Genomic DNA, 24,061 nt, shown 5'->3' with positions numbered 1-24,061 from the left:
GAGCTGGGCTGTTGGGAGTGGGCGACTGCCATGGACTCCAAGATGGGTGTCTGCAGTGGGAACTTCGTCCATGCCTCCACGGGGGGACTTGGGAGGTCCCTTTCAGGCAAAGGCCTGAGCCTCTGCAGACCCTTGCCGGAGCTGGGTGCAGGAAGGGCCACAGGAAGGGCAGGAGCAGGTGCCAGTGACAGGTGGTGTCCAACCCCAAGAGATAGCGCCTGAGGGGCTGGTGGGCAGGGAGTGGATGGAAAGGGCTGCTTGGAGGTGGTGCTGTGTCTGAGGCCTGAGGGAAGAGAGGGGTGGCCGGGTTTCCAGGCAGAGGAGGAGGTAAACAGGGTCTGCTCTGGGAGGGCCTGGCATCTATAGGGGTGGAGGGCCCTGTGGTTATGCCCTGACAGCTTGGGCCACACTCTGGCTGAGGGTGGACAGTTAGGGCCATTCCCAGGTGTCAGCCTGGGGGCTCCTCTCTCATCCCCAGAGCAATTGGAGTGGCTGAGCCCTGGTCTGGCTTAGCATGTGGGGCAGAGCAGCCCTGAAGTGGCTGCTGGAGCACAGTCCACCTGGTTCTCTACCATCAGGAACCGGGGAGCCTGTGGAGACTGGCCGTAGGGGACAGGGAGGCCCATTGGCCCTGTCTGCCCAGCTGGACAGGCTCTGAATGGTGTAGGCGGGGAGAGGCCCAGGCAGGGCTGCGTGGGATGGGCGAGGAATTTCCCTGACTGCAGCTGGCTGGGGCTTCATGGCCTGAAGGGGCCTTTTCACTGAACATCTGGACATGTTAGCAGAGCCCAGCCAGCTTAAAGGGGCTGTGTCCCAGCAGAGCTCTGGGGGAGTCTGGGAGTCAGGACCGTGTCCCCTCAGGGCAGAGGTGGGTGTCCCCTGGCCTGGCTGAGGAGGGGCCTGCCCCCCACTGCTCACGCTTCTTTGCTCCAGTTTGATCCCCAGTCCCACTGGGCCCTGTATTGGATTGGATACACTACCATGTGAGGGGTAGGAGAGGGTAAAGCCCTGGTGGGGCATTAGGGGCTAGGAGCAGGTATCCAGCTTCTCCAGATGGCTGAGGGCTCTGGGCGTGGTGGGTGCAGGCTCTGCCCCCAGGACTGGGACTAAGTCCGCACTGACCCAGGGTGGTGGGGGGTCAGGGACTCTGCACCCCTGTGGTGGGGATGGGGTCAGGGCTCTGGTACCCCGCTAGGGCCTGTCCACAGCACACAGGGTCCTCCCTGGTGCTCCCCCTAGGGCCTGTCCACAGCATTTCGGGTCCTCCCTGACCCCAAGCCGTGCACCCGCCCTGCACCCCTTCCTTGCAGCTCTTCCTCTGCTCCCCAGGGGAGCGTGTGGAGGGGGCTGGTCCTGGGACGTGGGGTCACAGGTGGCACGGTGCAGCTTGTGCTGGGGTGAGAGGTCTCTGTGGGAGCCAGCTGTTGGGCAGCAGGCAATGGAGACCCCACGGAGGGTCTGGTTGGGTTGTGGGCTTGTGAGGTCACAGAGAGAGGGAGCGGGTCCCCACGAGGGGCGGGGCTACATCTGGGTTACTCTTCTCTGCCTTCCCAGCGTCCCCCAGTGGGCCAGCAGTGGGGTGTCCCTCCTGCAGCTGCCGAGAGTTGGGAGCAGGCTCAGGCTGCTCTGGACCCCGCTGCCTCCGCGAAGCCCTCCAGGCTGTGCTGGTGGTATCAGTGGGGCTGTCAGGCATCACCATAGGACCCTCCCATGCCTTTGCAAACCCTGCTGCCGTGGTGTCGTGGTGTCGTCCCTGGCTCCCACAGGCAGGAGCACCTGGCCCGGGAGGCCAGTCCTTGAAAAACTTGTGGCTGGCAGGAAGGCGGCCGGGAGGGGTCCCAGCACCCTGGCTCAGGTTGTTCCCAGGCATCACACAGGTGCTGGACAAGGATGGTGGGTGGGTGGGCACCAGGGGCAGTAGTGTCATGGGGTGGGGAACAGGGAGGACAGACAGGGGCAGACAGACGCTGCTGGGGTGCTCAGGAGGCAGTCCCACATACGTGGGCCGTGGCACTCAGTGGGAAGTGGGGGTCAGGTGAGGCTGAGCCCCACAGCCTGCAGGACCCTTTGTCCTCCTGGGAAGTAGCAGCCCTCCAGGTGCCCCGGGGGTCAGTGGGAGGACACTAGCACAGCCCTTCTTACTGTGGCACTTGCATCTGGCTTCTTGAGTCAAACAAAGGACATTAGAAAATGTCCTTGATCCTTAAAACACTTCAGTTAACTTGAGGTTTCTATTTAACTTTGATTAGAAAGAGGCAAGACCACTTCCATGGAAGAGTGCTCACATTTATCTCTCACATCTTGGCAACCTACACACATTTTCTGGACAACGCTGGCTGAGCTCCCCACGGATGCCCCATCTCCCCAGATGGGTGGGAATGGCCGCAGTGCCTACCTTTGCCCACAAGGTCATCTACGGGTGTGGGGGGCTGGGGAGCTTGTCTTGGGGTTCTGCTGGAACCAGATGCCCAGGAGGAGGAGCACGGCGCGCCCCCCACCCCAGCTGTCTGCTCTTTCTTTTGCATATTTTAAATTGCGTGTAAATTGAAAGCCTACAATGGGATGATTTCGTATGTATGTGTGTGTGTACGCTGACACGCACATCACAGTTAAGCTAATTAACATCCACCACTTCAGCTGGTTACCGCTTTTTGCGTGTGGTGAGGACACTGGAGCTTTCCCCTGGGTGCCCTGCGGGGCTGGGACAGCAGTCCCCCGCACATCACAGCCTCAGAACTTGCGCCTACCGCGTGATTGAGACTTAGCTCTTCTGCCCTGTGTGTCTGCAAGGCTGCTTCAGATTGTACATGTGGGAAGTCTGCCTGCCTTCTTCCACATAGTATAAGGTCCTTCAGGCTCACTGGTGTGTTGCACATGGCAGGATTTCCCAGGCTTTTGTGAGGCTGAGTAGTGCTCTGCTGTGTGCCCCCACAGAATCTTCATCCCTCTGGACACTGAGGCCAATTCTGTGTCCTGGCTGTCGTGAGCACTGCTGCAGTGAATGGGGTGCAGGTGTCCCTTTCAGAGATCCTGATGTACTCTCCTCAGATGCGCACCCAGAAACAGGGTGACTGCGTCACGTAGAACGTCCCCAGTGGCTGTACCATTTTACACTCCCACCCACAGTCCTCCTCACCAGCACCAGCTGCCTCTGTCTCTCAGATGCCAGCCACTCCAGCAGGTGTGAGACAATGCCGCCTTGCGGCTTGGGTTGCTCTCTCGGATGCCTGCTAATGCTGAGCATTCCTATCCTGTGCGTCCTCTTTGGAGAAATGTCTTTTCAGGTCTTTTGCCCATTTTTGAATCAGGTTGTTGAATTTTAGGAGTTATTTGGGGTTTGTGCTACTGAACTGCGTGATTCCCCGTACACTGTGGTGTTAGTTCTTAACCACATGTGTGCTCTGCAGGCAGCCCCCGTTGGTGAGCTCTCAGCCAAGCTCATTTCCTTGGCCTTCCCATCACATCGAGGCTGCCAGCATCTGCAGGGGCTGTCCCCCTACTCAGGGGGAGCCAGGGGTGGGACGTGGCGCAGTCAGGCTCAGTCCTCACCTGGATGAGGGAAGGAATGAGCTGCCTATCCTGCCACAGGGAAGTCAGGGTTTTTTTTCAAAATTTTTTCTTAATAGTGGTAAAATACAGGTAAGCTTGGATTCATTATCTTAGCCACTTTTGGGTGTGCAGGTCGGGGGCGGCAAGCTCAAGACAGTGCTGTGCAGCCAGAGCCACCCTCTGCCTCCAGAACATTTCCATGGTTCCAAACAGGTGCCCTGACCCTCTAATCATGAAGGCCCCCACCCCTGCTTTCCTGGGCTCTGGCAGTCACCAGCCTGCTCTCTGCCACTATATTTGATCACTTGAGGTACCTCACACATGTGCAGTCAGATGGCGTTTGTCCCTTTCTGGTTTCCGCGAGGGCAATGTCTGCAGTTGTGTTCGTGCTGTGACGTGTGTCATGACTTCATTCCTTTTGGGGCTGCGCAATGCTCCGTTCTGTGGGTGGACCACAGTCTGCTTATCCAGCCAGTCAGTAGACACTTGGGTTGCTTCCAAGCTGTAGCTGATGTGAATGACGCTGTTGTGAACATGGATGTACAGATCTCTCTTTGAGACTGTTTTCTATTCTTTGGGGCACACGCCTAGAATTGGAGTGGCTGCATTGTTTGGTAATTTTATTTCTAATTTTTTGAGGAACTACCATATTGTTTCTCATAGTAGTTGTGCCGTTTTCCTTCCTGGCAGCTTGGGTTTCCCTTCGTCCTCGCCAATGTTTGATATTTCCTGGGCTTTTTTGATAATAGCCACCATAATGGGTGTCAGGTGGTAGTTTTGATTTGCATTTCTCTAAAGATAGAGTATCTTTTCATGTGCTTATCGACTGTTTATATATGTGGTGAAACGTCTATTCAAATGCTTTTCCAAATTTTGAATCAAGGTATTCAGTTGTCAAATTTTAGTTCTCCTTGTATTCTGGATATTAATCTCTTATCAGATAAATGATTTGTACGTATTCTCTTCCATCTTGTGGGCTGCTCTATTGATGGTACCTTTTGATGGAAATGTTTTTGAAATTTTCATGAAATCCAGTTTGACTGGTTTTTCTTTTATTTCCCACATCTTTGGAGCATTGTCCAAGAAGTCTTTGCCAAATTAAATTTTGTGAAGTTTTGCCTTCTGTTTTCTTTCTTTCTTTTTTTTTTTTAAGAAACAGACTCTTATTTTGTTGCCCTCGGTAGAGTGCTGTGGTGTCACAGCTCACAGCAACCTCCAACTCTTGGGTTTAGGCGATTCTCTTGCCTCAGCCTCCCAAGTAGTTGGGACTACAGGCGTCCGCCACAACACCCGGCCATCTTTTTGTTGCAGTTTGGCCAGGGCCAGGTTCGAACCCAACACCCTCGGGGTATGGGGCCAGCACCCTACTCACTGAGCCACAGGTGCCGCCCTGCCTTCTGTTTTCTTATAGAAGTTTTATAGCGTTAGGTCTTAGAGTTAGATCCCTGATCCATTTTGAGTTTTGTACGTGGTGTGAAGTAAGGGTCCACATTTATTCTTTCACGTGTGGACATTCAGTTTTACCAGCACCATTTGTTGGCAAGACTGTCCTTCCCCCCTTGAGTGATACAAGCCCCTCGCTGAAAATCATTTGACTACACACTTGAGGGCTTGTTTCTGGGCTTTCTATTCTGTTCCGTCCATCTGTGCGTCTGTCTCTATGCCAAGACCGCACTGTTTAGATTACTGTAGCTTTGCTCTAAGTTTTAAAATCAAGAAGTGTGAATCCTCCAGCTCTGGTCTTCTTTCTCAAGAGTGTTTTGAGTGTTTGGGATTTCTTTGAGGTTCCATATGAATGTTACAGAATTTTTCCAGATCCCTACTGGGATCTCGGTAGGAGTTTCATAGAACCTGTAGACTTACATGAGGGTCTCAATATTAAGTCTTCTAACACATGAACGTGATGCGGATTTCAGTTTATTTGTATCTAATTTTTTTCAGTAAGTTTTACAGTTTTGGAAGTTAATTCCCTAAGCATTTTGCTTCTGATGATATTAGAAATGGAATTATTTCTATAATTTTCATTCCGAATGATTTCTGAGTCTTGACTGTGTCCTTTTACTTTGCTGAATTCTCATGTTAGTTCTGACAGGGTTTCTTTGGGGTGTGTGTAATCTTGGGGTTTTCTGCATAGATCAGATCCAGAGATTCTTTTACTTCTTCCTTTTAAATTCAAATGCCTTTTATTTCTTTTTCTTGCCTACTTTCTCTAACTAGGACTTTCAGCACCGTGTTGAAGAGAAGTGGCAAAGTGGCGCCTCTGCTTTGATGCTGATCTTAGAGGAAAAGCATTCAGCCTTTCACTGTTGAATCTGATCTTGCTATGGATTTTTCATATGTGGCTTTTATTGTGTTAAAGTAGTTTGCCTCCATTGCTAGGTGGTTGAGTGTTTTTATCATGAAAAGATGTTGAATTTTGCCAAATGCCTTTTCTGCATCAGTTGCGATGATCATGCAGTCTGTTCCTTCATTCTGCTAGTGGGGCATATTGTGCTGATTGTATGTTAAATTGTCTTTGTGTTCGAGGAATAAATCTCATTTGATCATGGTGTATAATCTTTTTAGTTTGCTGCTGAGTTCAATTTACTTGCACTTTGTTAAGAATTTTCGCATCAGAGTTCGTAAGGATACCCGTCTGCAGTTTTGTTTTGTTTCCAGATGACATGGTCTGGCTTTGGTGTCAGGGATAATCCTACCTCATGAGATAAGTTAGAGCCTATTCTCCCCCCTTCAATTTATTTATTTATTTATTTATTTATTTATTTATTTATTTTTAGACACAGTCTCATTTTGTCACCTTCGGTAGAGTGCCGTGTTGTCCATAGCTCACAGCAACCTCAAACTCTTGGGCTCAAGTGATTCTCTTGCCTTAGTCCCCCGAGCAGCTGGGCTATAGCCCCCACTACCACAGCAGCTATTTTTAGAATCAGGGTCTCGCTCTGGCTCAGGGTGGCCTTGAAGTCGTGAATTCAGGAGATCTGCCCACCTCGGCCTCCCAGAGTGCTGGGAGGTCCTCCCTTGGCACTGATTGGTTGCATCCTGTTGCTTTATTTTAATACATTTTGTTTTCATTTTTATTCATCTTTATTTTCTAATTTCCATAATGATTTCATCTTCGACCCATTGGTTGTCTAAGAGTGTGTTATTTAATTTACACAAATTTGTGAATTTTCTGGTTTTACTTTTGTTGTTGACGTCTCACTTCATCGCTGTGGTCTGAGAAGATACATTGTTTGACACCTGCCTTTTATAACCCATTGGGACATGGCCTAAGGAATATAGAAATAAATAACAAATAAATTTTACCTGTGGGAAATGTCACCTGTGCCCTCAGAGTGTGTGCTGTGTGTGTTGGGTCTGCTGGTTTCCCGTGTTGGTAAAGTTCTTTGTTTCTTTGCTCTCTGGTTCTTCTGTGCATTGTTGGCAGTGGGGTGGGAAGAGTTCACCCTCATTGTGGAACTGTCTGTTCCTCCTCTCAGTTTTTGCTTAATGTATTCTTTTCTTTTCTTTTTTTTTCTTCTTTGAGACAGAGTCTCACTGTGTCACCCTCGGGAGAGTGTCGTGGCGTCACAGCAACCTCCAACTCCTGGGCTTACGCGATTCTCCTGCCTCAGCCTCCCGAGTAGCTGGGACTACAGGCGCCCGCCACAACGCCCGGCTATTTTTGGCTGTAGTTGTCATTGTGGTTTGGCCGGCCTGGGCTGGATCGGATCCGCCAGTTCTGGTGTATGTGGCTGGCACCCTAGCTGCTGAGCTACAGGGGCTGAGCCTGCTTAATGTATTCTGATGATAGATAGAGTTATGTTCAAAATGGTTTTGTCTTCTTTCTATATCAAACCTTTTATTAACATAAAATTTATTTGTTTGTCTCTGGTGAATATTTTTTATTTGAAGTCTGCTTTTATCTAATATTATATAGTCACTTCTATTTTCTTTTGGTTGCTGTTTGAATGGAATATCTTTATCTTTCCTTTCTCCTTCAAACTGTGTCTTTGGATCTAAAGTGGGTATCTTGTAGACAGCATATACTTGGATCAGGATGTTATTTTTTATTTTTTTTAGACAGAGTCTCAAGCTGTCACCCTGGGTAGAGTGCTATGGCATCACAGCTCCCAGCAACCTCAAACTCTTATGCTTAAGCGATTCTCTTGCCTCAGCCTCCCAAGTAGCTGGGACTACAGGCACCTACCATAACGCCTGGCGATTTTTTGGTTGCAGTTGTCATTGTTGCTTAGCTGGCCCGGCTAGGTTCAAACCCACCACCCTAGGTGTATGTGGCTGGCGTCCTTCCAACTGAGCTACGGGCGCCGCCCATGTGGGTGTTTTTTAATCTGTTCTGCTAACTTGTCTATTGATTGGAGAGTTTAACCATTTACTCAAATAATCACTAATGAGGACCAGCTTCTGTCATTTTGCTATTTGTTTTCTATATTATAGAGTTTTTTGTCCTTTTTTCCTATATTACTGCTTTCTTTTGTTTTTAATTGATTTTTACAGTGAAATGTTTAAATTTGTCTTTCATTTCCTTTCGTGTATGTTCTATAGCTATTTTCTTTGTGGCTGCTATGGAGATTACATTTAACATCCAAAAATTTTAGCACTTTAATTTGAATTTATACCAGCTTGACTTCATAACACGCAAGAGTGCGCTTCCTTCACAGCTCTTCCCATGCCTTTTGTTTATTTTGTCTGTTATATTGTGTACCCCAAAACAAAAAATACTTCTTGTGAATGCATTGGCTTCTTAAATTGTGTAGAAAAATGTGGAGTCACAAACAAATGTCACGATAATGCTAGCTTTTGGAATAATAATTATTTTTTAAATGTATTTGTGTCTTAAATCACGTGGAAAACAAAAAGCACTGTTATGAACCATAGTTACAATACTTGCTTTTGTGATTGCCCACATATTTACTTTCAAGATGTTTTGTTTCTTCATGTGGTCAGCAGCCCTTCAGAGGGGCCCTTGGGGCAACTGGGACTCCAGGCCATGTCCCCAGGTGTGGAGAGCTCTAAGTCTCTCCCTCTGTTTCCATTTTTTGTTCTCAGCAAACAGAGACACGCAACTTGCCCAATGAAGCATTTCTTTCGTTCTCTGCCGCCTGGTAGTCCCAAGTCAGGACAGCACATGTGTGTGTACACACACGCACACGCTTCCCAGCTGCCCCCCCTTGCCTTCCTCAGGACGCCCACACGTCAGAAGCCTCTCCCCAGGAGAGCTCTTGGCCACGGGCTCACCTGCAGTGCCTGCCATCTGCGCAGGGGTCCTGTGTGACTGTCCCACCTTCTGTTAGAAGCAGTGTCCAGACTATAGGGGTCTTGGGAGAAAGGCCTTGGGGTGGTTCCCTTGGCCCAGACTGTGGCCCCAAAGTCCAGGCTCTGCCCACACAGTGGGGGTTCCAGGACGTCTCCAGTGAGCAAGGCCCCCTCCAGTGAGCAAGGCCCCTTCATGAGCGGGTGCCCCTTCTGCGCTGGCAGTGAACTCCCTGGATGCAGAGGCGGCCCTGCCCGCCTGACACCTCAGCCTGGAGAATAGGCTCAGACTCCAAGGCATCACAAGCAGAGGGCCCATGTCTTCCCACCACGGGCCTCCAGTCTCCCAGGGAAGGCAGGAAATGAGGGGTGAGGACTCCAGTGTCACCAGCCCGGGTCATGCTGCCACAGGGCTCCGGTAATGTGAGAGCCCATGGCCCATGACTGCAACAACACTGGGAGGACAGGCAAGCCTGTGTTGCAGCGAGGTTGGGCTGAGTGCAGGTGGGAATGAATGAAGTGAAAGAATGAAGTGAAGGGATGTGATGGATTGCCTAGTGGAACAGCAAAGCCTCCTCAGAGACTGTGGGGTGCTAGTGGGCGTCAGTGTGTGGCCCCTGCAATTGGGACAATTGTGGCCCCAGCATACAGGTGGCAAAGTGGTGAGGGCCTCCACATCCTGAGACACTGGCCTGTGACCCAGCCTTGGGGGGACCTTGGGTGAGATTCCCATAGCTTCACCCGGGCAACCATGTGTCCGGACAGTGCCCTATGGTCAGAGTGGGTGGGGATATGGGGTCAGGGGTTCACCCCAGGCCTCGTGCCAGGCTCCCTGATTGCTGTGGGTGTTGGCCTTGGCTCCCCTGTCTCTACAGGGTCAATGCCCATCTCTGGGGTATCCCTGTCCTGGCCTGTGAGCTCATGGAGGGGCAGGGAGTGGCCCACAGGGAGATGGCTCCCTGCACTGTGTGTCTATAGAGTGGGGCTGGAGAGCCAGGGTGGCTATGGGGCGGCCATGGTGGGAGTGGTCAGCGGGCCTGGCAGGTTGCTCAGCACACGGTGAGCCCTCCAGACTCAGTATCCCCTTTGTACTCTGTTCTCTGCACTGCCTCACCAGCTGTCCCTCCCCTCTTTGCAGAGCATGCTGTCACGGAGGTGGGGCTGCTACAGCTCCTCGGGGATCCCCCACCTCAACAAGTAGTGCAGATCGAGGACCCTGAGGTTGGGCTGGCCTACAAATTTGGGCCAGATGCCAACAGTGGCCAGGTGGCCCTCTACCATGTCTCCAGCCCCTTCTTCCGAGACTTCTCGCTGCTGTTCCACATACAGCCGGCCACAGAGGATGCGGGGGTGCTATTTGCCATCACGGATGCGGCGCAGACAGTAGTCTTGCTGGGCGTGAAGCTCTCCAAGGTGCAGGGCGGGCACCAGAACATCGAGCTGCTCTACACAGAGCCGGGCACGGCCCAGACCCACACTGCTGCCAGCTTCCACCACCCCGCCATGGTCGGCCAGTGGACCCACTTTGCACTCAGTGTGGACAGCAGCTCTGTGGCACTCTACGTGGATTGTGAGGAGGTCCAGAGGATGCCACTCACCCGATCCTCGCGGGGCCTAGAGCTGGAGCCTGGCGCCGGCCTCTTTGTAGCTCAGGCTGGAGGAGCAGACCCCGACAAGTTCCAGGTAACCCCTGTGCTGTCACTGGGCTGCTGTCACACAGGAAGCAGGTGAGGCAGCTGGCCTCCCACCCCCACTGGTGGTCAGCCCAGGCTCCAGCCCTGGCCTCCTGGGTCCTTGGTTTGCCTGGCCAGAGTGGCATTCATTCCCCAGCTCTCTGGCCCCCAGGCCTCTGGAAAGGTCAGCCAGGTCTAAAGGGGGTTTCTCTGAGGCCCCACGCCCCGCTGAGGGGGCTCTCTTGGGACCACCTTGTAGCTAGATTCCTACCCCTACCCTGATCCAGAGGCCCCTGGCCACGTGTTGTGCCCCAGGGTGAGCCATCAGGCAGGTGGGGGCCAAGTCCAGCCCAGCCATGTGCAGAATGAAATTAGTGACAGTTTGAAGCCCCTAACAGGATGTTGAATCAAGCAGGGACCTGCTCAGGCTGCACCCTCTGGGGGCCTCACCAGGGCTCACACCAGCTATGCTGGGCTGGCCATGGTCTTTAACAGACTTGGTTCACAGCATAGGCATGGAATTTCCCCAGCCAGCTGCCTGTGACCTGGGGAAGTTCCTGTGATGGGCCTTCAGTTCACAGGAGCTGGGGGCAGGCAGAGCTCTGAGCCCAATGAGGTCTTTCTCCAGCGCCCACAGCCCCACACTTCTTGGCACCTCCAGCTGGCGCTGACTCATAGCCTCTGAACCCTGACATCTAAGTGGTCTACAGCAGGGACGCCCCTGCCCTGGCGGCCCAGACAGGGCCCCTGTTTGTGCTAACGGGTCATGTCCACAGGGCACAGAAAGTTAATTATTGCCCAGACAAGGGCTGCTTGTTTGAAATTCTCTCAGGGTTTTGAAAGCTGACCTTGCACCTTTGGCAGCAACTTTTAACTCTCAGGGATCAAGAGCCACCAAGACTTTGGTACCAAACTGGGCCTCTTTGTGTTTTCCTTTTGATTCCCAAATATGATTAACTGGTAGTGGGAAGGAGGTCAGAGGTGCCCATCCAGTGAGAGGCAGCTTGTTTGTGATTCCCCAGACACCTCCCGATGGCATGACAGCTCCCACAAGTTCTGCATGTCCTCAAGGCTTTCACAGAGCAGTCACCCATGTTGATGGGCACAGTGGTGCAACAGAAGAGGCAGGGTCACAGCAGCCTGGCAGCCAGCAGCCTCTTCCCAGCCTCGTGGCCTGCTTGTCTGTTGGACACATAGGCGGATGGCTGTTTTTCTTGCATTTCTCAGACTGTTAGCAAAAACAGACTTTTCTTTTGTCCCTACTTATTGCCTGATTGTATTTCTTCTTTGGTGGCTGACCCGTTTACATTCTTTGCCTATTTTTGATGGGCTCAACTATTTCTTGCTGATTTATACCAGTGGTTCTCAACCTTCCTAATGCGTCCTAATGACGTGATCCTTTAATACAGTTCCTCATGTTGTGGTGACCACCCAACAATAAAATTATTTTAGTTGTTCCTTCATAACTAATTTTGCTACTGTTATGAATCGTAATGTAAATATCTGATATGCAGGATGTATTTTCATTGTTACAAAGGGGTTGTGACCCACAGGTTGAGAACTGCTGATTTATACAAACTCTTGGTATGTGAAAAAAATGGATCTTTGGTTTTGTAGGATTTACATTTTATTTTCCATTTTGTTACTTGCCCTTTCATGTTGTCATTTTTTAAAAGCCATTGTGATGTTTAGCATGTTCGTGTGGTGAAACCTGGCCTGGAGAAGACCCCAAGCCTTTAAAGACCCAATGAAATCTCTCACGGTTGGAGAGTCAGGAGCGGAGGGGAACTGAAGGTCCCATGCCTGGCACCCTACTGTGGGCCGCGTCCTCTCAACATCATCCCTGCACACCAGACATTTCAGGGGTTTTCTCTGGGTTTCAGGTCAGAGTCCAGCTGGCAGAGGAGAAGCACATTTGTGTGGTAGAATAGAACCAAAGTTGGTTTGGCACAATTTTTAAGACTTCTGAATTGAGCTTTTTGGGGAAGAATCTTCAAGCTCTGTGATCTATAGGATTTGGTAGAAACAAGCACGGACCTGAGCATGCCATTAGGAGAGTCAGGTTCCCTCAAACCCTTGCGTCTGAGATTTCGGTCTTTAGCTGGCAGAGGCTACTTTGCCAGAGGACAGACCGTGCCTGGACCCCTGGCCTTCACTCTGTGCTGGGTCCAGGCAGATCCTTCCAGAGTGTGTTAAACATTCTCAGGCATTGCTGGTGTTCCCAGATTCATTCTTCTTGATCAGACGTGGTGGTAGATGCCTCCTGCGATACGCTTGCAGTGTCTCCTGCTCCCGCTGTCTTGGGCAAGCCCCTGTGCCCTCATCTCTGTGATTGCTGTGCCCCCTTCCTCCCTCTGTGCGGAGCAGCCACTGCCCAGGGTTTCCTTCACTTTTCCAGCCTATGCTCATTGAGACTTACTTCCCACAAGCACTCCTTGGCCCCTGGTCCGTAACAGGCACCCTGCGGAGCTGGGCTGCTGGGGGAGGAGACACAATGCCCTGCATCCCTGAGTCTACCTGTCACAGGGCACCCGTCACAGGGCACCTGTCATAAAGCACCTGTCATAGGACACCCGTCACAGGGCACTCGTCACAGGGCATCCATCACAGGGCACCCGTCACAGGGCATCCATCACAGGGCACCCGTCATAAAGCACCTGTCATAGGGCACCCATCACAGGGCACCTGTCATAAAGCACCTGTCATAGGGAACCCATCACAGGGCACCCGTCACAGGCATCCGTCACAGGGCACCCATCATAAAGCACCTGTCATAGGGCACCCGTCACAGGGCATCCATCACAGGGCACCCGTCACAGGGCACCTGTCATAAAGCACCTGTCATAGGGAACCCATCACAGGGCGTCCCATCACAGGGCACCCATCATAAAGCACCTGTCATAGGGCACCCATCACAGGGCACCCGTCACAGGGCACCATCACAGGGCACCCATCATAAAGCACCTGTCATAGGGCACCCGTCACAGGGCACCTGTCACAGGGCACCCATCATAAAGCACCTGTCACAGGGCACCCGTCATAAAGCACCTGTCATAGGGAACCCATCAGAGGGCACCCCGTCACAGGGCACCCGTCACAGGGCACCTGTCACAGGGCACCCGTCACAGGGCATCCATCATAAAGCACCTGTCATAGGGAACCCATCACAGGGCACCTGTCACAGGGCACCTGTCACAGGGCATCCATCACAGGGCACCCATCATAAAGCACCCGTCACAGGGCATCCATCACAGGGTACCCGTCGCAGGGCATCCGTCACAGGGCACCCATCATAAAGCACCTGTCATAGGGCACCTGTCACAGGGCACCCGTCACAGGGCACCCATCATAAAGCACCTGTCATAGGGAACCCATCACAGGGCACCCGTCATCATAAAGCACCTGTCATAGGGAACCCATCACAGGGCACCCGTCACAGGGCACCCGTCCTAAAGCACCTGTCATAGGGCACCCATCACAGGGCACCCGTCACAGGGCATCCCGTCACAGGGCACCTGTCACAGGGCATCCATCACAGGGCACCCGTCACAGGGCATCCCGTCACAGGGCACCTGTCACAGGGCACCTGTCACAGGGCAACCATCACAGGGCACCCATCATAAAGCACCCATCACAGGGCACCCGTCATAAAGCACCTGTCATAGGGCACCCGTCACAGGGCACCCATCACAGGGCACCCATCATAAAGCACCCGTCACAGGGCACCCATCACAGGGCATCCATCACAGGGCACCCGTCACAGGGTACCCGTCGCAGGGCATCCGTCACAGGGCACACCCTTCACAGGGCACCTGTCACAGGGCACCCGTCACAGGGCATCCGTCACAGGGCATCCCATCACAGGGTACTCGTCGCAGGGCACCCGTCACAGGGCATCCCGTCACAGGGCACCCATCACAGGGCATCCATCGTAGGACAGTGAGCCTGTGTCTGTGGAGACCACCTTGTTAGGAGCACCTGTGCCTTCTCCCATTGCTGAGAGTACTCATAATGCTCCCCTTGGGCTAGCTCTGTCCCATCAGAAGCACAGCTTTCTAGAATTTCACTGACTCTTCCCCAACCCTCCCCACCTGGAGCTTCTCAAACTCAGTGACTCTTGGGCACCCTGCCCACCCGTGGCTGGTCTGGGTGTTGAAGCCATGCTACTGTGCTGACCGTTGACCTCACCCAGAGGCTAACTGCATTTTAAGCCAAGAATTGTCCATGCTTTCTGTGGGTGAGGCCCCCCCATGCAGTACTCATACCTGTGGCCATGTGGTTTCACGCATGTGCTTGTACACACACACCCCTCCTGGGGGCTCAAGACCCCGTCTCATCCTGGCTGCATGAGCCCAGCTGACTGGTCGGTCAGGCTGCAGTCCTTGTCATAGCAATGTTCCCTTGCCCCACAGTCCTCTCCCACCTGCACCTGCCTGGCTTCCCCAGTGGCCAGCCCATCGAGAGTAGGGGCTTCTAGAATAGGGAGCCACACATGGCGAGGACCCCACTTAGGGGGAGGGGCAGCCAAGGCCATACGAGGGGACCTGAGCAGACTGCACTCAGGGCGTGGTCTCTGCACTGTTTAGTGGAGACAGGCTAATGCCAGGCCCTGCTGGGCTTTCCAACGGTCTCGGAGGTGGCACTCACTGCATGGGGTCACTCCTGGTCTTGCCGTGTGGCCCCACCAGCCTGGGGGCCACCCTGGGGGCTTGCCACTGCTCATGTTCCCGGGGCCTGGCTGCCATCTGAAAGCCTCCCAGGGGCATCGCCAGGCCATGTGTATGCCTGTGTGCACCCCAGGACCTCTTGGATTTCTGACTGTCCTGCGAAAATTGGGAACAACTCCCGAGGTGTGGAGGGAGCCAGGTGTGGGACAGGGTGGGGTGCAGGACCCCCAGCAGTGCTGTGGAGATAGGGGCCCCTCAGAGCTCCACCTATAGAGGTAAGGCCTGGGCATCATTCTGCCTTTGGTCTTCTGGATCATGGAGGACAATTTTCTTCCCCTTTCTGGGATCAATCCAGTGATGGGGAAACCACTGCCCAGGGCCCCCTCGGTGCTGTCATGGAAGGGGTGGCGGCATAGCTGACCCCAAGTATGTGCCCTGCTGTCGTGAAACCAGCACCTCGTGCACATTGGCAAAAGAAAGCTCGCCCCAAGTTGGGGCATTGGCCTGGCTGGAAGCTGTGTTGGGGAAAATGGCAAAGTCATGGTGTTTGTGGGTTGCGGGTCTCCTGGGCCCTGCCTCCCTCCCTCCACCTGTTCCAACAGTCCCCTGGTTCTTCCTTCATCTGCCAGGAGCATGTGTAGTGTATCTGTGCACATATGCACAGCTCGGGCATACACATACGTGTGCATGACTACACATGTGCACACACGTACACACAAGCCTTGCCATCAGTGTTGGGGGAAGGACATAAGAGTTCCAGGGGATCTAACCTCCAGGGAGGCTATCAGGGAGGGCTTCCTGGAGGCAGTGGCCTGGGCTGAGCCTTGAATGAAGCACACCTGCTTGGGTGAAGGCCTAGCTGGGTTTTGAGAGTCTCCTGCCACATGCTGCTGGGACCCTGGGCCCGCCGTCATGGAATCGGAGGGACTTTTACAGGGTGAACAGTGGCCCAGGCTGGGCAGAACAGCATGGCTGCCTGGACACACCCAGCCCACCACCCACTTTCCTGCAGCCCACCTGGTAGAGTGGCTGTTACATTTTTAAATGGTTAGGAAAAAAAAACAAAAGACGAATAGTTGGCGACATGTGAAAATTACATGGAATTCGATTTCTGTGTCCAGAGGTAAAGCTCTTTTGGCATAGCCACCCCCATGCACTGCCTTGTCGGCAGCCGGTTTCCCGCATGATGACAGAGCAGTTGCAACAGATACAGAAGTCCTGAAAAGCTAAAAAATATTTATCATCTGGCCCTTCACCCAGAAGGTTTCTGACCTCTGATCCACATCCTTCTGTTAGCTTAGAATTGATAAAATGTGGTATCCATTTTGGAAAAAATACACTAAAATAAATCCCATTAGACGAAATGTTAAATGAAAAACAAAGAAATACTAGAAAAAGTGTGTATCAATGCTCTTGTCCTCTCCCTGCTGGTAGAGCTCTTTACAAGGTACCATCAGAGGCAGAAGCCACTTTGGGACACAGGTGTCACTGATGGCAGCACCTGTTCAGGAACCCTGCTGGCGTCCCATGCTCAGCCCTGAAATCCTGTGGAATTCAGAGCCTGCAGAGTGGTGGTGGGGCCTGTGGTGGGGCCTGTGGTGAGGAGCCCCCAGCATGGTGACCTCCTCTTCTGGCCGAGGGCCTGGCCCTAGCTCCAGCTCCCAACCCTCCCTGGGGGCCTGTCCTTTCATGGGTCAGGATGCTGCTGCCCCCCATTCCCCTTGCCCAGTGAGTGGCTCTGCCAGTGGCTCACAGAGTTCTGGACAGTGCTTCACACCACCCACCATACCAGGCAGAGGGCCCAAGGGCGAGTGAGTGAGGGAGTGAAGCTGAACCTGGTGGGTGCAGACCTGTGTGCCAGAGACAGAGAACCCTAGCAGCTTTTCTGTTTTCCTCAGCTTCTGGTTTTTGTTCATTGTCAAAGGTGGTTTTGCAAAGAAAGGACAACCTTTATTCCATCTCAATTATGATGATCCGGCCCAGCATATGTGACCTGCACCCTCAAGTAGCACTGGAGGGGCCTGGGGCTCCTCCAGACCCGGCCTTTCTGTCAGGGGACCCTGGTTATGCCGAGCTGCCACATTGTGAACCAGCAGCACGGGGGCCACGCTCAGCCTTGCGTGAGCTGGCGCTCACACTTGCGCCTGCCAGCTGCACCCTTGGCTTTGGGAGGCGCCCTTAGAGTGGTAATCCTCAGGCAGTTGGCGCCTGGTGCCTCCAGTACACATCATGCCCAGGACATCCCTCTTTGGGCTTCACCAGCTTCTCTCTTCCTAACATAAGATGGGCTTTGGCCCAGAGCAGCCTGAGAGCCCTCTCTCTGCTGCCTGATTTGCCCTCGCCCTTCTCGGCACCTGCCGACACCTGCTGCTCTGATGGCTTTGCATTGGGCATTCGCCCAAGTTAGGCCCACACCACCTGCCTCAGGACTGCAAGTGACCTCTCCGTCCTTCTGCCTTTAGGGGATGATCGCAGAGCTGAAGGTGCGCGGGGACCCCCAGGTGAGCCCCCAGCACTGCCTGGATGAGGACGACGATGACATGGATGGGGTGAGTGAGGGCTGGGCTCAGGTCTGCCCCCCACAGGCGTTCCCAGGGCCCCAACATGATGTGATGGGAGCCATCCAAAGAGACATCCTTTTTGGGCACCAGGAACCTGGCAGAGCATCTATATAGACTTTTGTGACATCAGAACTGTCCACTCACAAAGAAACGCAGAATATAAAATAAATATTAGAAGCCACCCTGCAGTAGCTGGTTGGGTGACCATGGAATCACATCATCTAAGTATACGTGTGCGTGTCTCTGTGTTGTGTGTTTGTATGTGTGTGATGTGTGTTATGTGTGTCTCTGTGGTGTGTGCGTGTGTGTCCGTCTGTGTGGGGTGCATGTCTGTGTGGTGTGTGCGTGTCTCTGTGGTGTGTGTGGTGTGTCTCTGTGGTGTGTGTGTCTGTTGTGTGTGGTGTGCGTGTGTGTCTGTGTGTGGTGCACGTCTGTGTGGTGTGTGTGTGTGTGCGTGTCTGTTTGTGTGTGGTGCATGTCTGTGTGGTGTGCGTGTGTGTCTCTGTGTGAGGTGCATATCTGTGTGGTGTGTGCGTGTCTCTGTGGTGTGTCTCTGTTGTGTGCGTGTCTCTGTGGTGTGTCTCTGTTGTGTGCGTGTCTCTGTGGTGTGTGTCTGTTGTGTGTGTGGTGCGTGCATGTCTCTGTGGTGCATGTCTGTGTGGTGTGCGTGTGTGTCTCTGTGTGGTGCACGTCTGTGTGGTGTGTGTGTACAGTCTCTGTTGTGTGTGTGGTGTGTGTGCATGTCCGTGTGTGTGGTGCATGTCTGTGTGGTGTGCGTGTGTGTCTCCGTGTGGTGCACGTCTGTGTGGCGTGTGTGTGTCTCTGTGGTATGTCTCTGTTGTGTGCGTGTCTCTGTGGTGTGTGTCTGTTGGGTGTGTGGGGTGTGTGTGTGTCCGTTTGTGTGTGGTGCATGTCTGTGTGGTGTGCGTGTGTGTCTCTGTGTGAGGTGCATATCTGTGTGGTGCGTGCGTGTCTCTGTGGTGTGTCTCTGTTGTGTGCGTGTCTCTGTGGTGTGTGGTGTGTGGTGTGTGTGCGTGTCTGTTTGTGTGTGGTGCACAACTTTGTGGTGTGCGTGTGTGTCTCCGTGTGGTGCACGTCTGTGTGGTGTGTGTGTCTCTGTGGTGTGTCTCTGTTGTGTGTGTGGTGTGTGTGCGTGTCTGTGTGTGGTGCATGTCTGTGTGGTGTGCGTGTCTCTGTGGTGTGTCTCTGTTGTGTGCATGTCTCTGTGGCGTGTCTCTGTGGTGTGTGGTGTGCGTGTGTGTCCATTTTGTGTGTGGTGCATGTCTGTGTGGTGTGTGTGTGCATGTGTATGTGTGTAGTGCCTGTGTGCACAATCACGTGGTCCTTAAGAAAGAAAATCCACTAGCCTGGCTCCTAGAAGTTGAGACAGGCAGTCGGAAAACCCCATTTCAGGGGCAACTCCAGATCATGAGATGCCCGGGGTGGATGTCCAATTTCCACTCCGTCATTGCCACTGTAGCCCGTCAGCCGGGTACTAGCTGTGGTGAGCTGTGGGCAGTTGGTGTAGATCTATCTTACATTTGCATGTTTTTCCCAGGTTTTGCTTGATAAATCTCTTGGTTTTATCTGAGAGAAATCTAGGAAAGGGGCTGTGATAGCACCTGCTCCTGGCTCTGCCTCCAGGGAGCACAGGCCACAGTCTGCCAGGATGCGGGTTCAGTTGTCGGGCGTCCGCAGCACACACGCACTCATGTACACATGTCACACCTGCCTTGAGCCCTAGGCCATTAATGGGCTGGACAATTCTCCTCCAGGTTTTTATTAAGTTGAAAACACTTAGGTCAGAGAGAAGGGTTGCCATTTAGAGCGGCCAGGGCAGAGGCAGCAGGACCGTGATGCTTGCCATAGCTGCTTAGAGGCCAGGGGCTGTGCTGGCGCCTCACTGCTGCCCAGCCTGGCTGGACCTGGACAGATGGCTGCAGTGAGCATGTCCCAGGACATGTGGCCACGAAAGGACAGTGTTCTCCACGGTTCTGGAACCACCACGTTGATCTCTGAAGTTCCGTTCTGATTGGGTGGTCATGGCGTGCCCTCCCGTGGCTTCCCGGTGCCCCCAACTTCTCCCTCCACAGACGCTGGAGGGGCATGAGCATGCGGATGGCCAGCCATGCCAGTGGGACAAGGCGGAAGCTGTTCCTCTCCAGGCCCTGCTGGTCCGAGCCTTTGTTCACCGTCCTCTTCTTCATTCCCTTCCATCTTCAGGTGTCTGGGGACTTTGGCAGTGGGCATGAGGAGAACCGGGAGCTGCCCAGGGAAGACACGGTGAGCAGCCATGGATGTCCAGCTCACCTGCCTGGGTCTAGCAGGGCACCACTCTGGGGCCAGGGGCAGACCCACAGCGGGTGTGTACACTTGTGCACTTGCCTGTGACCTCCATGGGTTTTCTGTGTGTCGTACGAGAACGTCACCTGTGGGAAACAGGTGTTGGAGGAGCAGATGGCTGCCTGAGCCTTCTCCCTCGGAGAGAGTGTCTTTACAGTGGGCTCCTGTTCTTGGGGTGACCTTGGCGCCCACTTTCCCCAGCTCCCACGTGTGGGGACGAGCTGGTGTGTGCATCTGACATGGGAAAGGTAGTGCAGGGCCGTAGGAGGACGGGTTTCTGGGTGGCCACGCTCGTGGCTTATCCAGCTCAGACCACCTGGAGGAGCCTGGCTCGCAGCTCTGGGTCTGGGACTCACGGTTGAGCGATGCTGTCCCTTCTGTCTTAGAACCTGAGCGCATCACTGGCCCGTCAGCCTTGCCCTGCAGAGCAGTGCGAGGGTCACAGGCACCGACTATGCTCAGTCACAGGCGTTTCCACTCTCCTCCCTCAGGGCACGGCCCTAGAGCCCAGCCTCCCCAGGCCTCCCCCTGTCACTTCCCCACCCTTGGCTGGAGGTGGCAGCATGGAAGATTCCAGAACCAAAGAAACTGAGGAAGAAACCACAATGGCTTCATCAGGAGGTAGAACTTCTGGGTGTGTGCGATGTGAGGTGTGCAGTGTGCCGTGTGTGGTGTGTGCAACATAAGGTGTGTGGGGTGTGATGTGCATGTATGTGTGGTGTGCTCTGGATGTGGTGTGTATGAGTGTGTGGGGTGTGTGCGTGGTGGGTATGAGTGTGTGGCATGTATGTGTGTGTGCGTGTAAGTGTGGTGTGTATTTGTGTGATGTCTGTGTAGTGTCCTTGTGGGTATGAGTGTGTGTGGGGTGTGTGTGTGTGTGTGGTGTTTATGAGTGTGGTGTGTGTGATATGTATATATGTGTGTGGTGTGTTTGGTGTCTGTGTGGTGGGTATGAGTGTGTGGGGTGTGTGTGCGTATGAGTGTGTGGTGTGTATGAGTGTAGTGTGTATGTGTGTGATTTGTATGTGTGTGTGAGTGTGTGGTGTGCCTGGGTGTATGAGTGTGTGGTGTGTCTGTGTGTGATTTGTGTGTGTGGTGTCTATGTGTGATTTGTATGAGTATGTGGTGTGTGTGTGTGAGGTGTGTGACTGTGTGCGAAGTGTGGTGTGTACATGTGGTTGTGTGGTGTACGTTTGCTGTGTCATGCACGTGTGTGTGGTTTCTGTGTGTGGCTAACCCAGGGTCTGGAGGGCTTCCTCTCATGTCCCAGGAGTTTGGTGATGTCAGCTGTGCTCTGAGGTGTGTGGCCGCCCTTGTTGATCTTTAATGGTGAGGGAGGGTCTACGGCACCTGCTGGCTTCTCTGGCGCCTGGCACTGTCTCAGTGCCCTCTGCTGAAGCCTCCCCCATCCTGTGGGCTCCTTTGTGCCTTTGGGACGTTCGCTTTCGCATGCGTGAACTGGACTCTACGTTCCGGAAATCTGTCCGTTCTGGTGACAATGGCCCAGATTGGTCCTTCCTTCACTTCTCTGCGTTTTCATATGAATTTTAATCATTCTCTACAAAAAAGAAAAGGAAAGGAACAATAGCATGCTGCAGATCAGTTGGAACGCCACCAAATCCATAAATCCTGTGTGGGGTTTTCCTTGGTTCTCTCAGCAATGTTTTTGCAGTTTTAAATATTCCTGAGGCATATAGATTGGCCTAAAATAGCACTAGTACTGACATGGGCCTCAGGCTCCCCACCCACACCCTGTAAGGTCCTGGGGTCTGGCCTCAAGACCGGCTTCCACATGGTCCTAAAAATTGGCGCCTTTGAGACTGGCCGGCTGGTTTCACTCCTGATTCCTGGACCCTTGTTGCTGGTGCCAGGCAGTTGGTTTCACGATCTCTGGGCCTCAGGACACTGGGCTGGAACCTTGGACCCTCATGGGCCGCTGCTGAGGGCCTGACAGTGGCCATCTCTCCCTCTCTCCCCAGTTCAGACCCTCCCTGGCTCAGATGCAGCTTCCAGGAGGGACGGGAGTGTTCAGAGCCCGGGGGGCTCCCTGAAGGAGGTGAGGCCACCTTCCCATGATCCAGAACCCTGGGGCTTCTGGTCCACACCTTGGGGACCCCTCCTGATCCCCCTTGCGGTGCACCTCTGCCTTTGTTCCTTGCCTACCCCAACCACTCTGCCTGGTTGGCATGTAGCCCCTTGCGTGTCCACCCTGTGCATCCACCATACGTGTCCATGTCCACCCTGTGTGTCCATGTCCACCCTGTAAGTCCACCCTGTGTGTCCATGTCCATCCTGTGTGTCCACCCTGTAAGTCCACATCCACTCTGTGCGTCCACCCTGTGTGTCCATGTCCACATGTAAGTCCACCCTATGCGTCCATGTCCATCCTGTGCGTCTACTCTGTAAGTCCACATCCGCTCTGTGTGTCCACCCTATGCGTCAATGTCCACCTTGTGTGTCCATCTACCACAGGATGTAGTCTGGGCACCCAAGCATGTGTGTGGCTCTGCCCAGCCCGTGCCTTGTTCTCTCTCCCCACAGGGAGGCCTGAAGGGGCAGAAGGGGGAGCCTGGTGCTCCAGGCCTGCCTGGCTCGATAGGCCCCCCAGGTGCCCCGTGCATGGTTGGACCTCCGGGCCTCCCATGTCCCTTCAGCCCCCAGAGTCCCCATGGACCTGTGGGCCCAGGGGCTCTGAGTCCATATGCACAGCCTGTCCCTGGGCCGCAGGGACCCCCAGGTCTCCCAGGAAAGGATGGTGCCCCAGGGAAGGACGGCCAGCCAGTGAGTTCACACAGCCCTGTGGTCTGGGTCCCAGGGTATGGACTTGGGCAGGAAGGGGAAAGGGTGCGGCTGACTCGAGTGGGCTAGGAGACAGCAGAGACCCCAGAACCAGCCATCGCTGGGGGTTGGCACCAGAGGTGGTGGGGCCTGGGAGATGTGGGCTTAGACCCAGCCACCTGACGACGTGGCACCCTGGAGGGTCAGCACCACCTCCAGGGGCTCTATATGTGGGGCGTCCTGTGCCTGACTGCCTTTCACTGATGCTTCCTCTTGCACGTTCCAGGGTGACCCAGGTGAAGATGGAAAAGCCGTAAGTTTGCGTCCCTCTGAGCTGGTTATCTGTGATGGTCCCAAGAGATGTGGAGGCTTTTTACACCCTGGCACCCTTTAAACTTAACATACTGAGGGGATTTCACAAACCACTGAAAATGCAACTTAACTTTTGTTAAGAAAATGTAAGTCTAAATGTTGATAGGAAAGGGGCAGTTATGGATTTGTATTTATTGCAGACTACCAGGGGAAAAAAGAATGAAGAAAATGTATACCTTCCTAGTCCTTAACAGGGAAAATTCAAGAAATTCTGGAGTCATGGGGGGGCGGTACGTGCAGGGAAGAGAGAGGCCACTGCCCGAGGAAGTGCAGAATCATCAGCCATCAGGTTAAACGAGAGGGTCTGTCCCAAAACACTGAACTTAGGTGTTTAAAAATCAACACTATTTTCAAGAAACACAATCAAACAATACAACGATTGCAAGTAAAGATCAGGGAAGCATATTACCTGGCACTGGTAACACAGTGGAGGCAGAAAATGGGGGGGTTACTAGTCCTTGACATGAAGTTAAAAACAGCCCAAAGGGACGGGAAGCATGGCCACGCTGACCAGACCATTTCTAATGACCATCTTGGACCTGATAGCACAGCTGTGCAGCAGCAGACCGTGGTGAGGGTGGCTAGAGCATGTGTGTGACGTGTGTATGTGTGACATGTGTGCATGTGTGTGCAGTAGAGGATCCACACCTCAAGTGTGATCTGATAAATTGTGTTAGGACTTCCCATCAGGAAACATGCCTTGCACCGTATCAGGTGGACATTCGTGACTCTGATCATCATTTTAGGCCCAAGGGCCTCTCCCCTGCAAACCCAAGTAGCTAAAAGGCAGACTCTGGGTCCTTAGCACATGTACTGCACACACTCAACACACACATGCACACACATTGTGTGCCCCACACTTGTG

At 53.4% G+C, this 24,061-nt stretch overlaps 1 protein-coding gene across 6 annotated transcripts in view; it reads left to right on the top strand.

The window, feature by feature from the left end:
• COL18A1 (collagen type XVIII alpha 1 chain) overlaps positions 1–24,061 on the top strand; it is a 90,608-nt gene that overhangs the window by 43,356 nt on the left and 23,191 nt on the right. For 5 of the 6 annotated variants that reach the window (XM_053565877.1, XM_053565873.1, XM_053565875.1 and 2 more), the window contains 7 exons: positions 9,941–10,485; positions 17,605–17,691; positions 19,927–19,986; positions 20,538–20,667; positions 22,026–22,102; positions 22,588–22,827; positions 23,111–23,137. In XM_053565877.1, coding sequence (XP_053421852.1) covers positions 9,941–10,485; positions 17,605–17,691; positions 19,927–19,986; positions 20,538–20,667; positions 22,026–22,102; positions 22,588–22,827; positions 23,111–23,137 — 1,166 coding nt within the window. The remainder of the gene's footprint in view (positions 1–9,940; positions 10,486–17,604; positions 17,692–19,926; positions 19,987–20,537; positions 20,668–22,025; positions 22,103–22,587; positions 22,828–23,110; positions 23,138–24,061) is intronic. The other variant, XM_053565876.1, reaches the window with a different exon arrangement.

This window comes from Nycticebus coucang, chromosome 16, assembly GCF_027406575.1.
Source record: "Nycticebus coucang isolate mNycCou1 chromosome 16, mNycCou1.pri, whole genome shotgun sequence".
NCBI lineage: Eukaryota > Metazoa > Chordata > Mammalia > Primates > Lorisidae > Nycticebus > Nycticebus coucang.
Note: the sequence above shows the minus strand (reverse complement) of the source record. Positions and strands in the feature narration are given on the sequence as shown.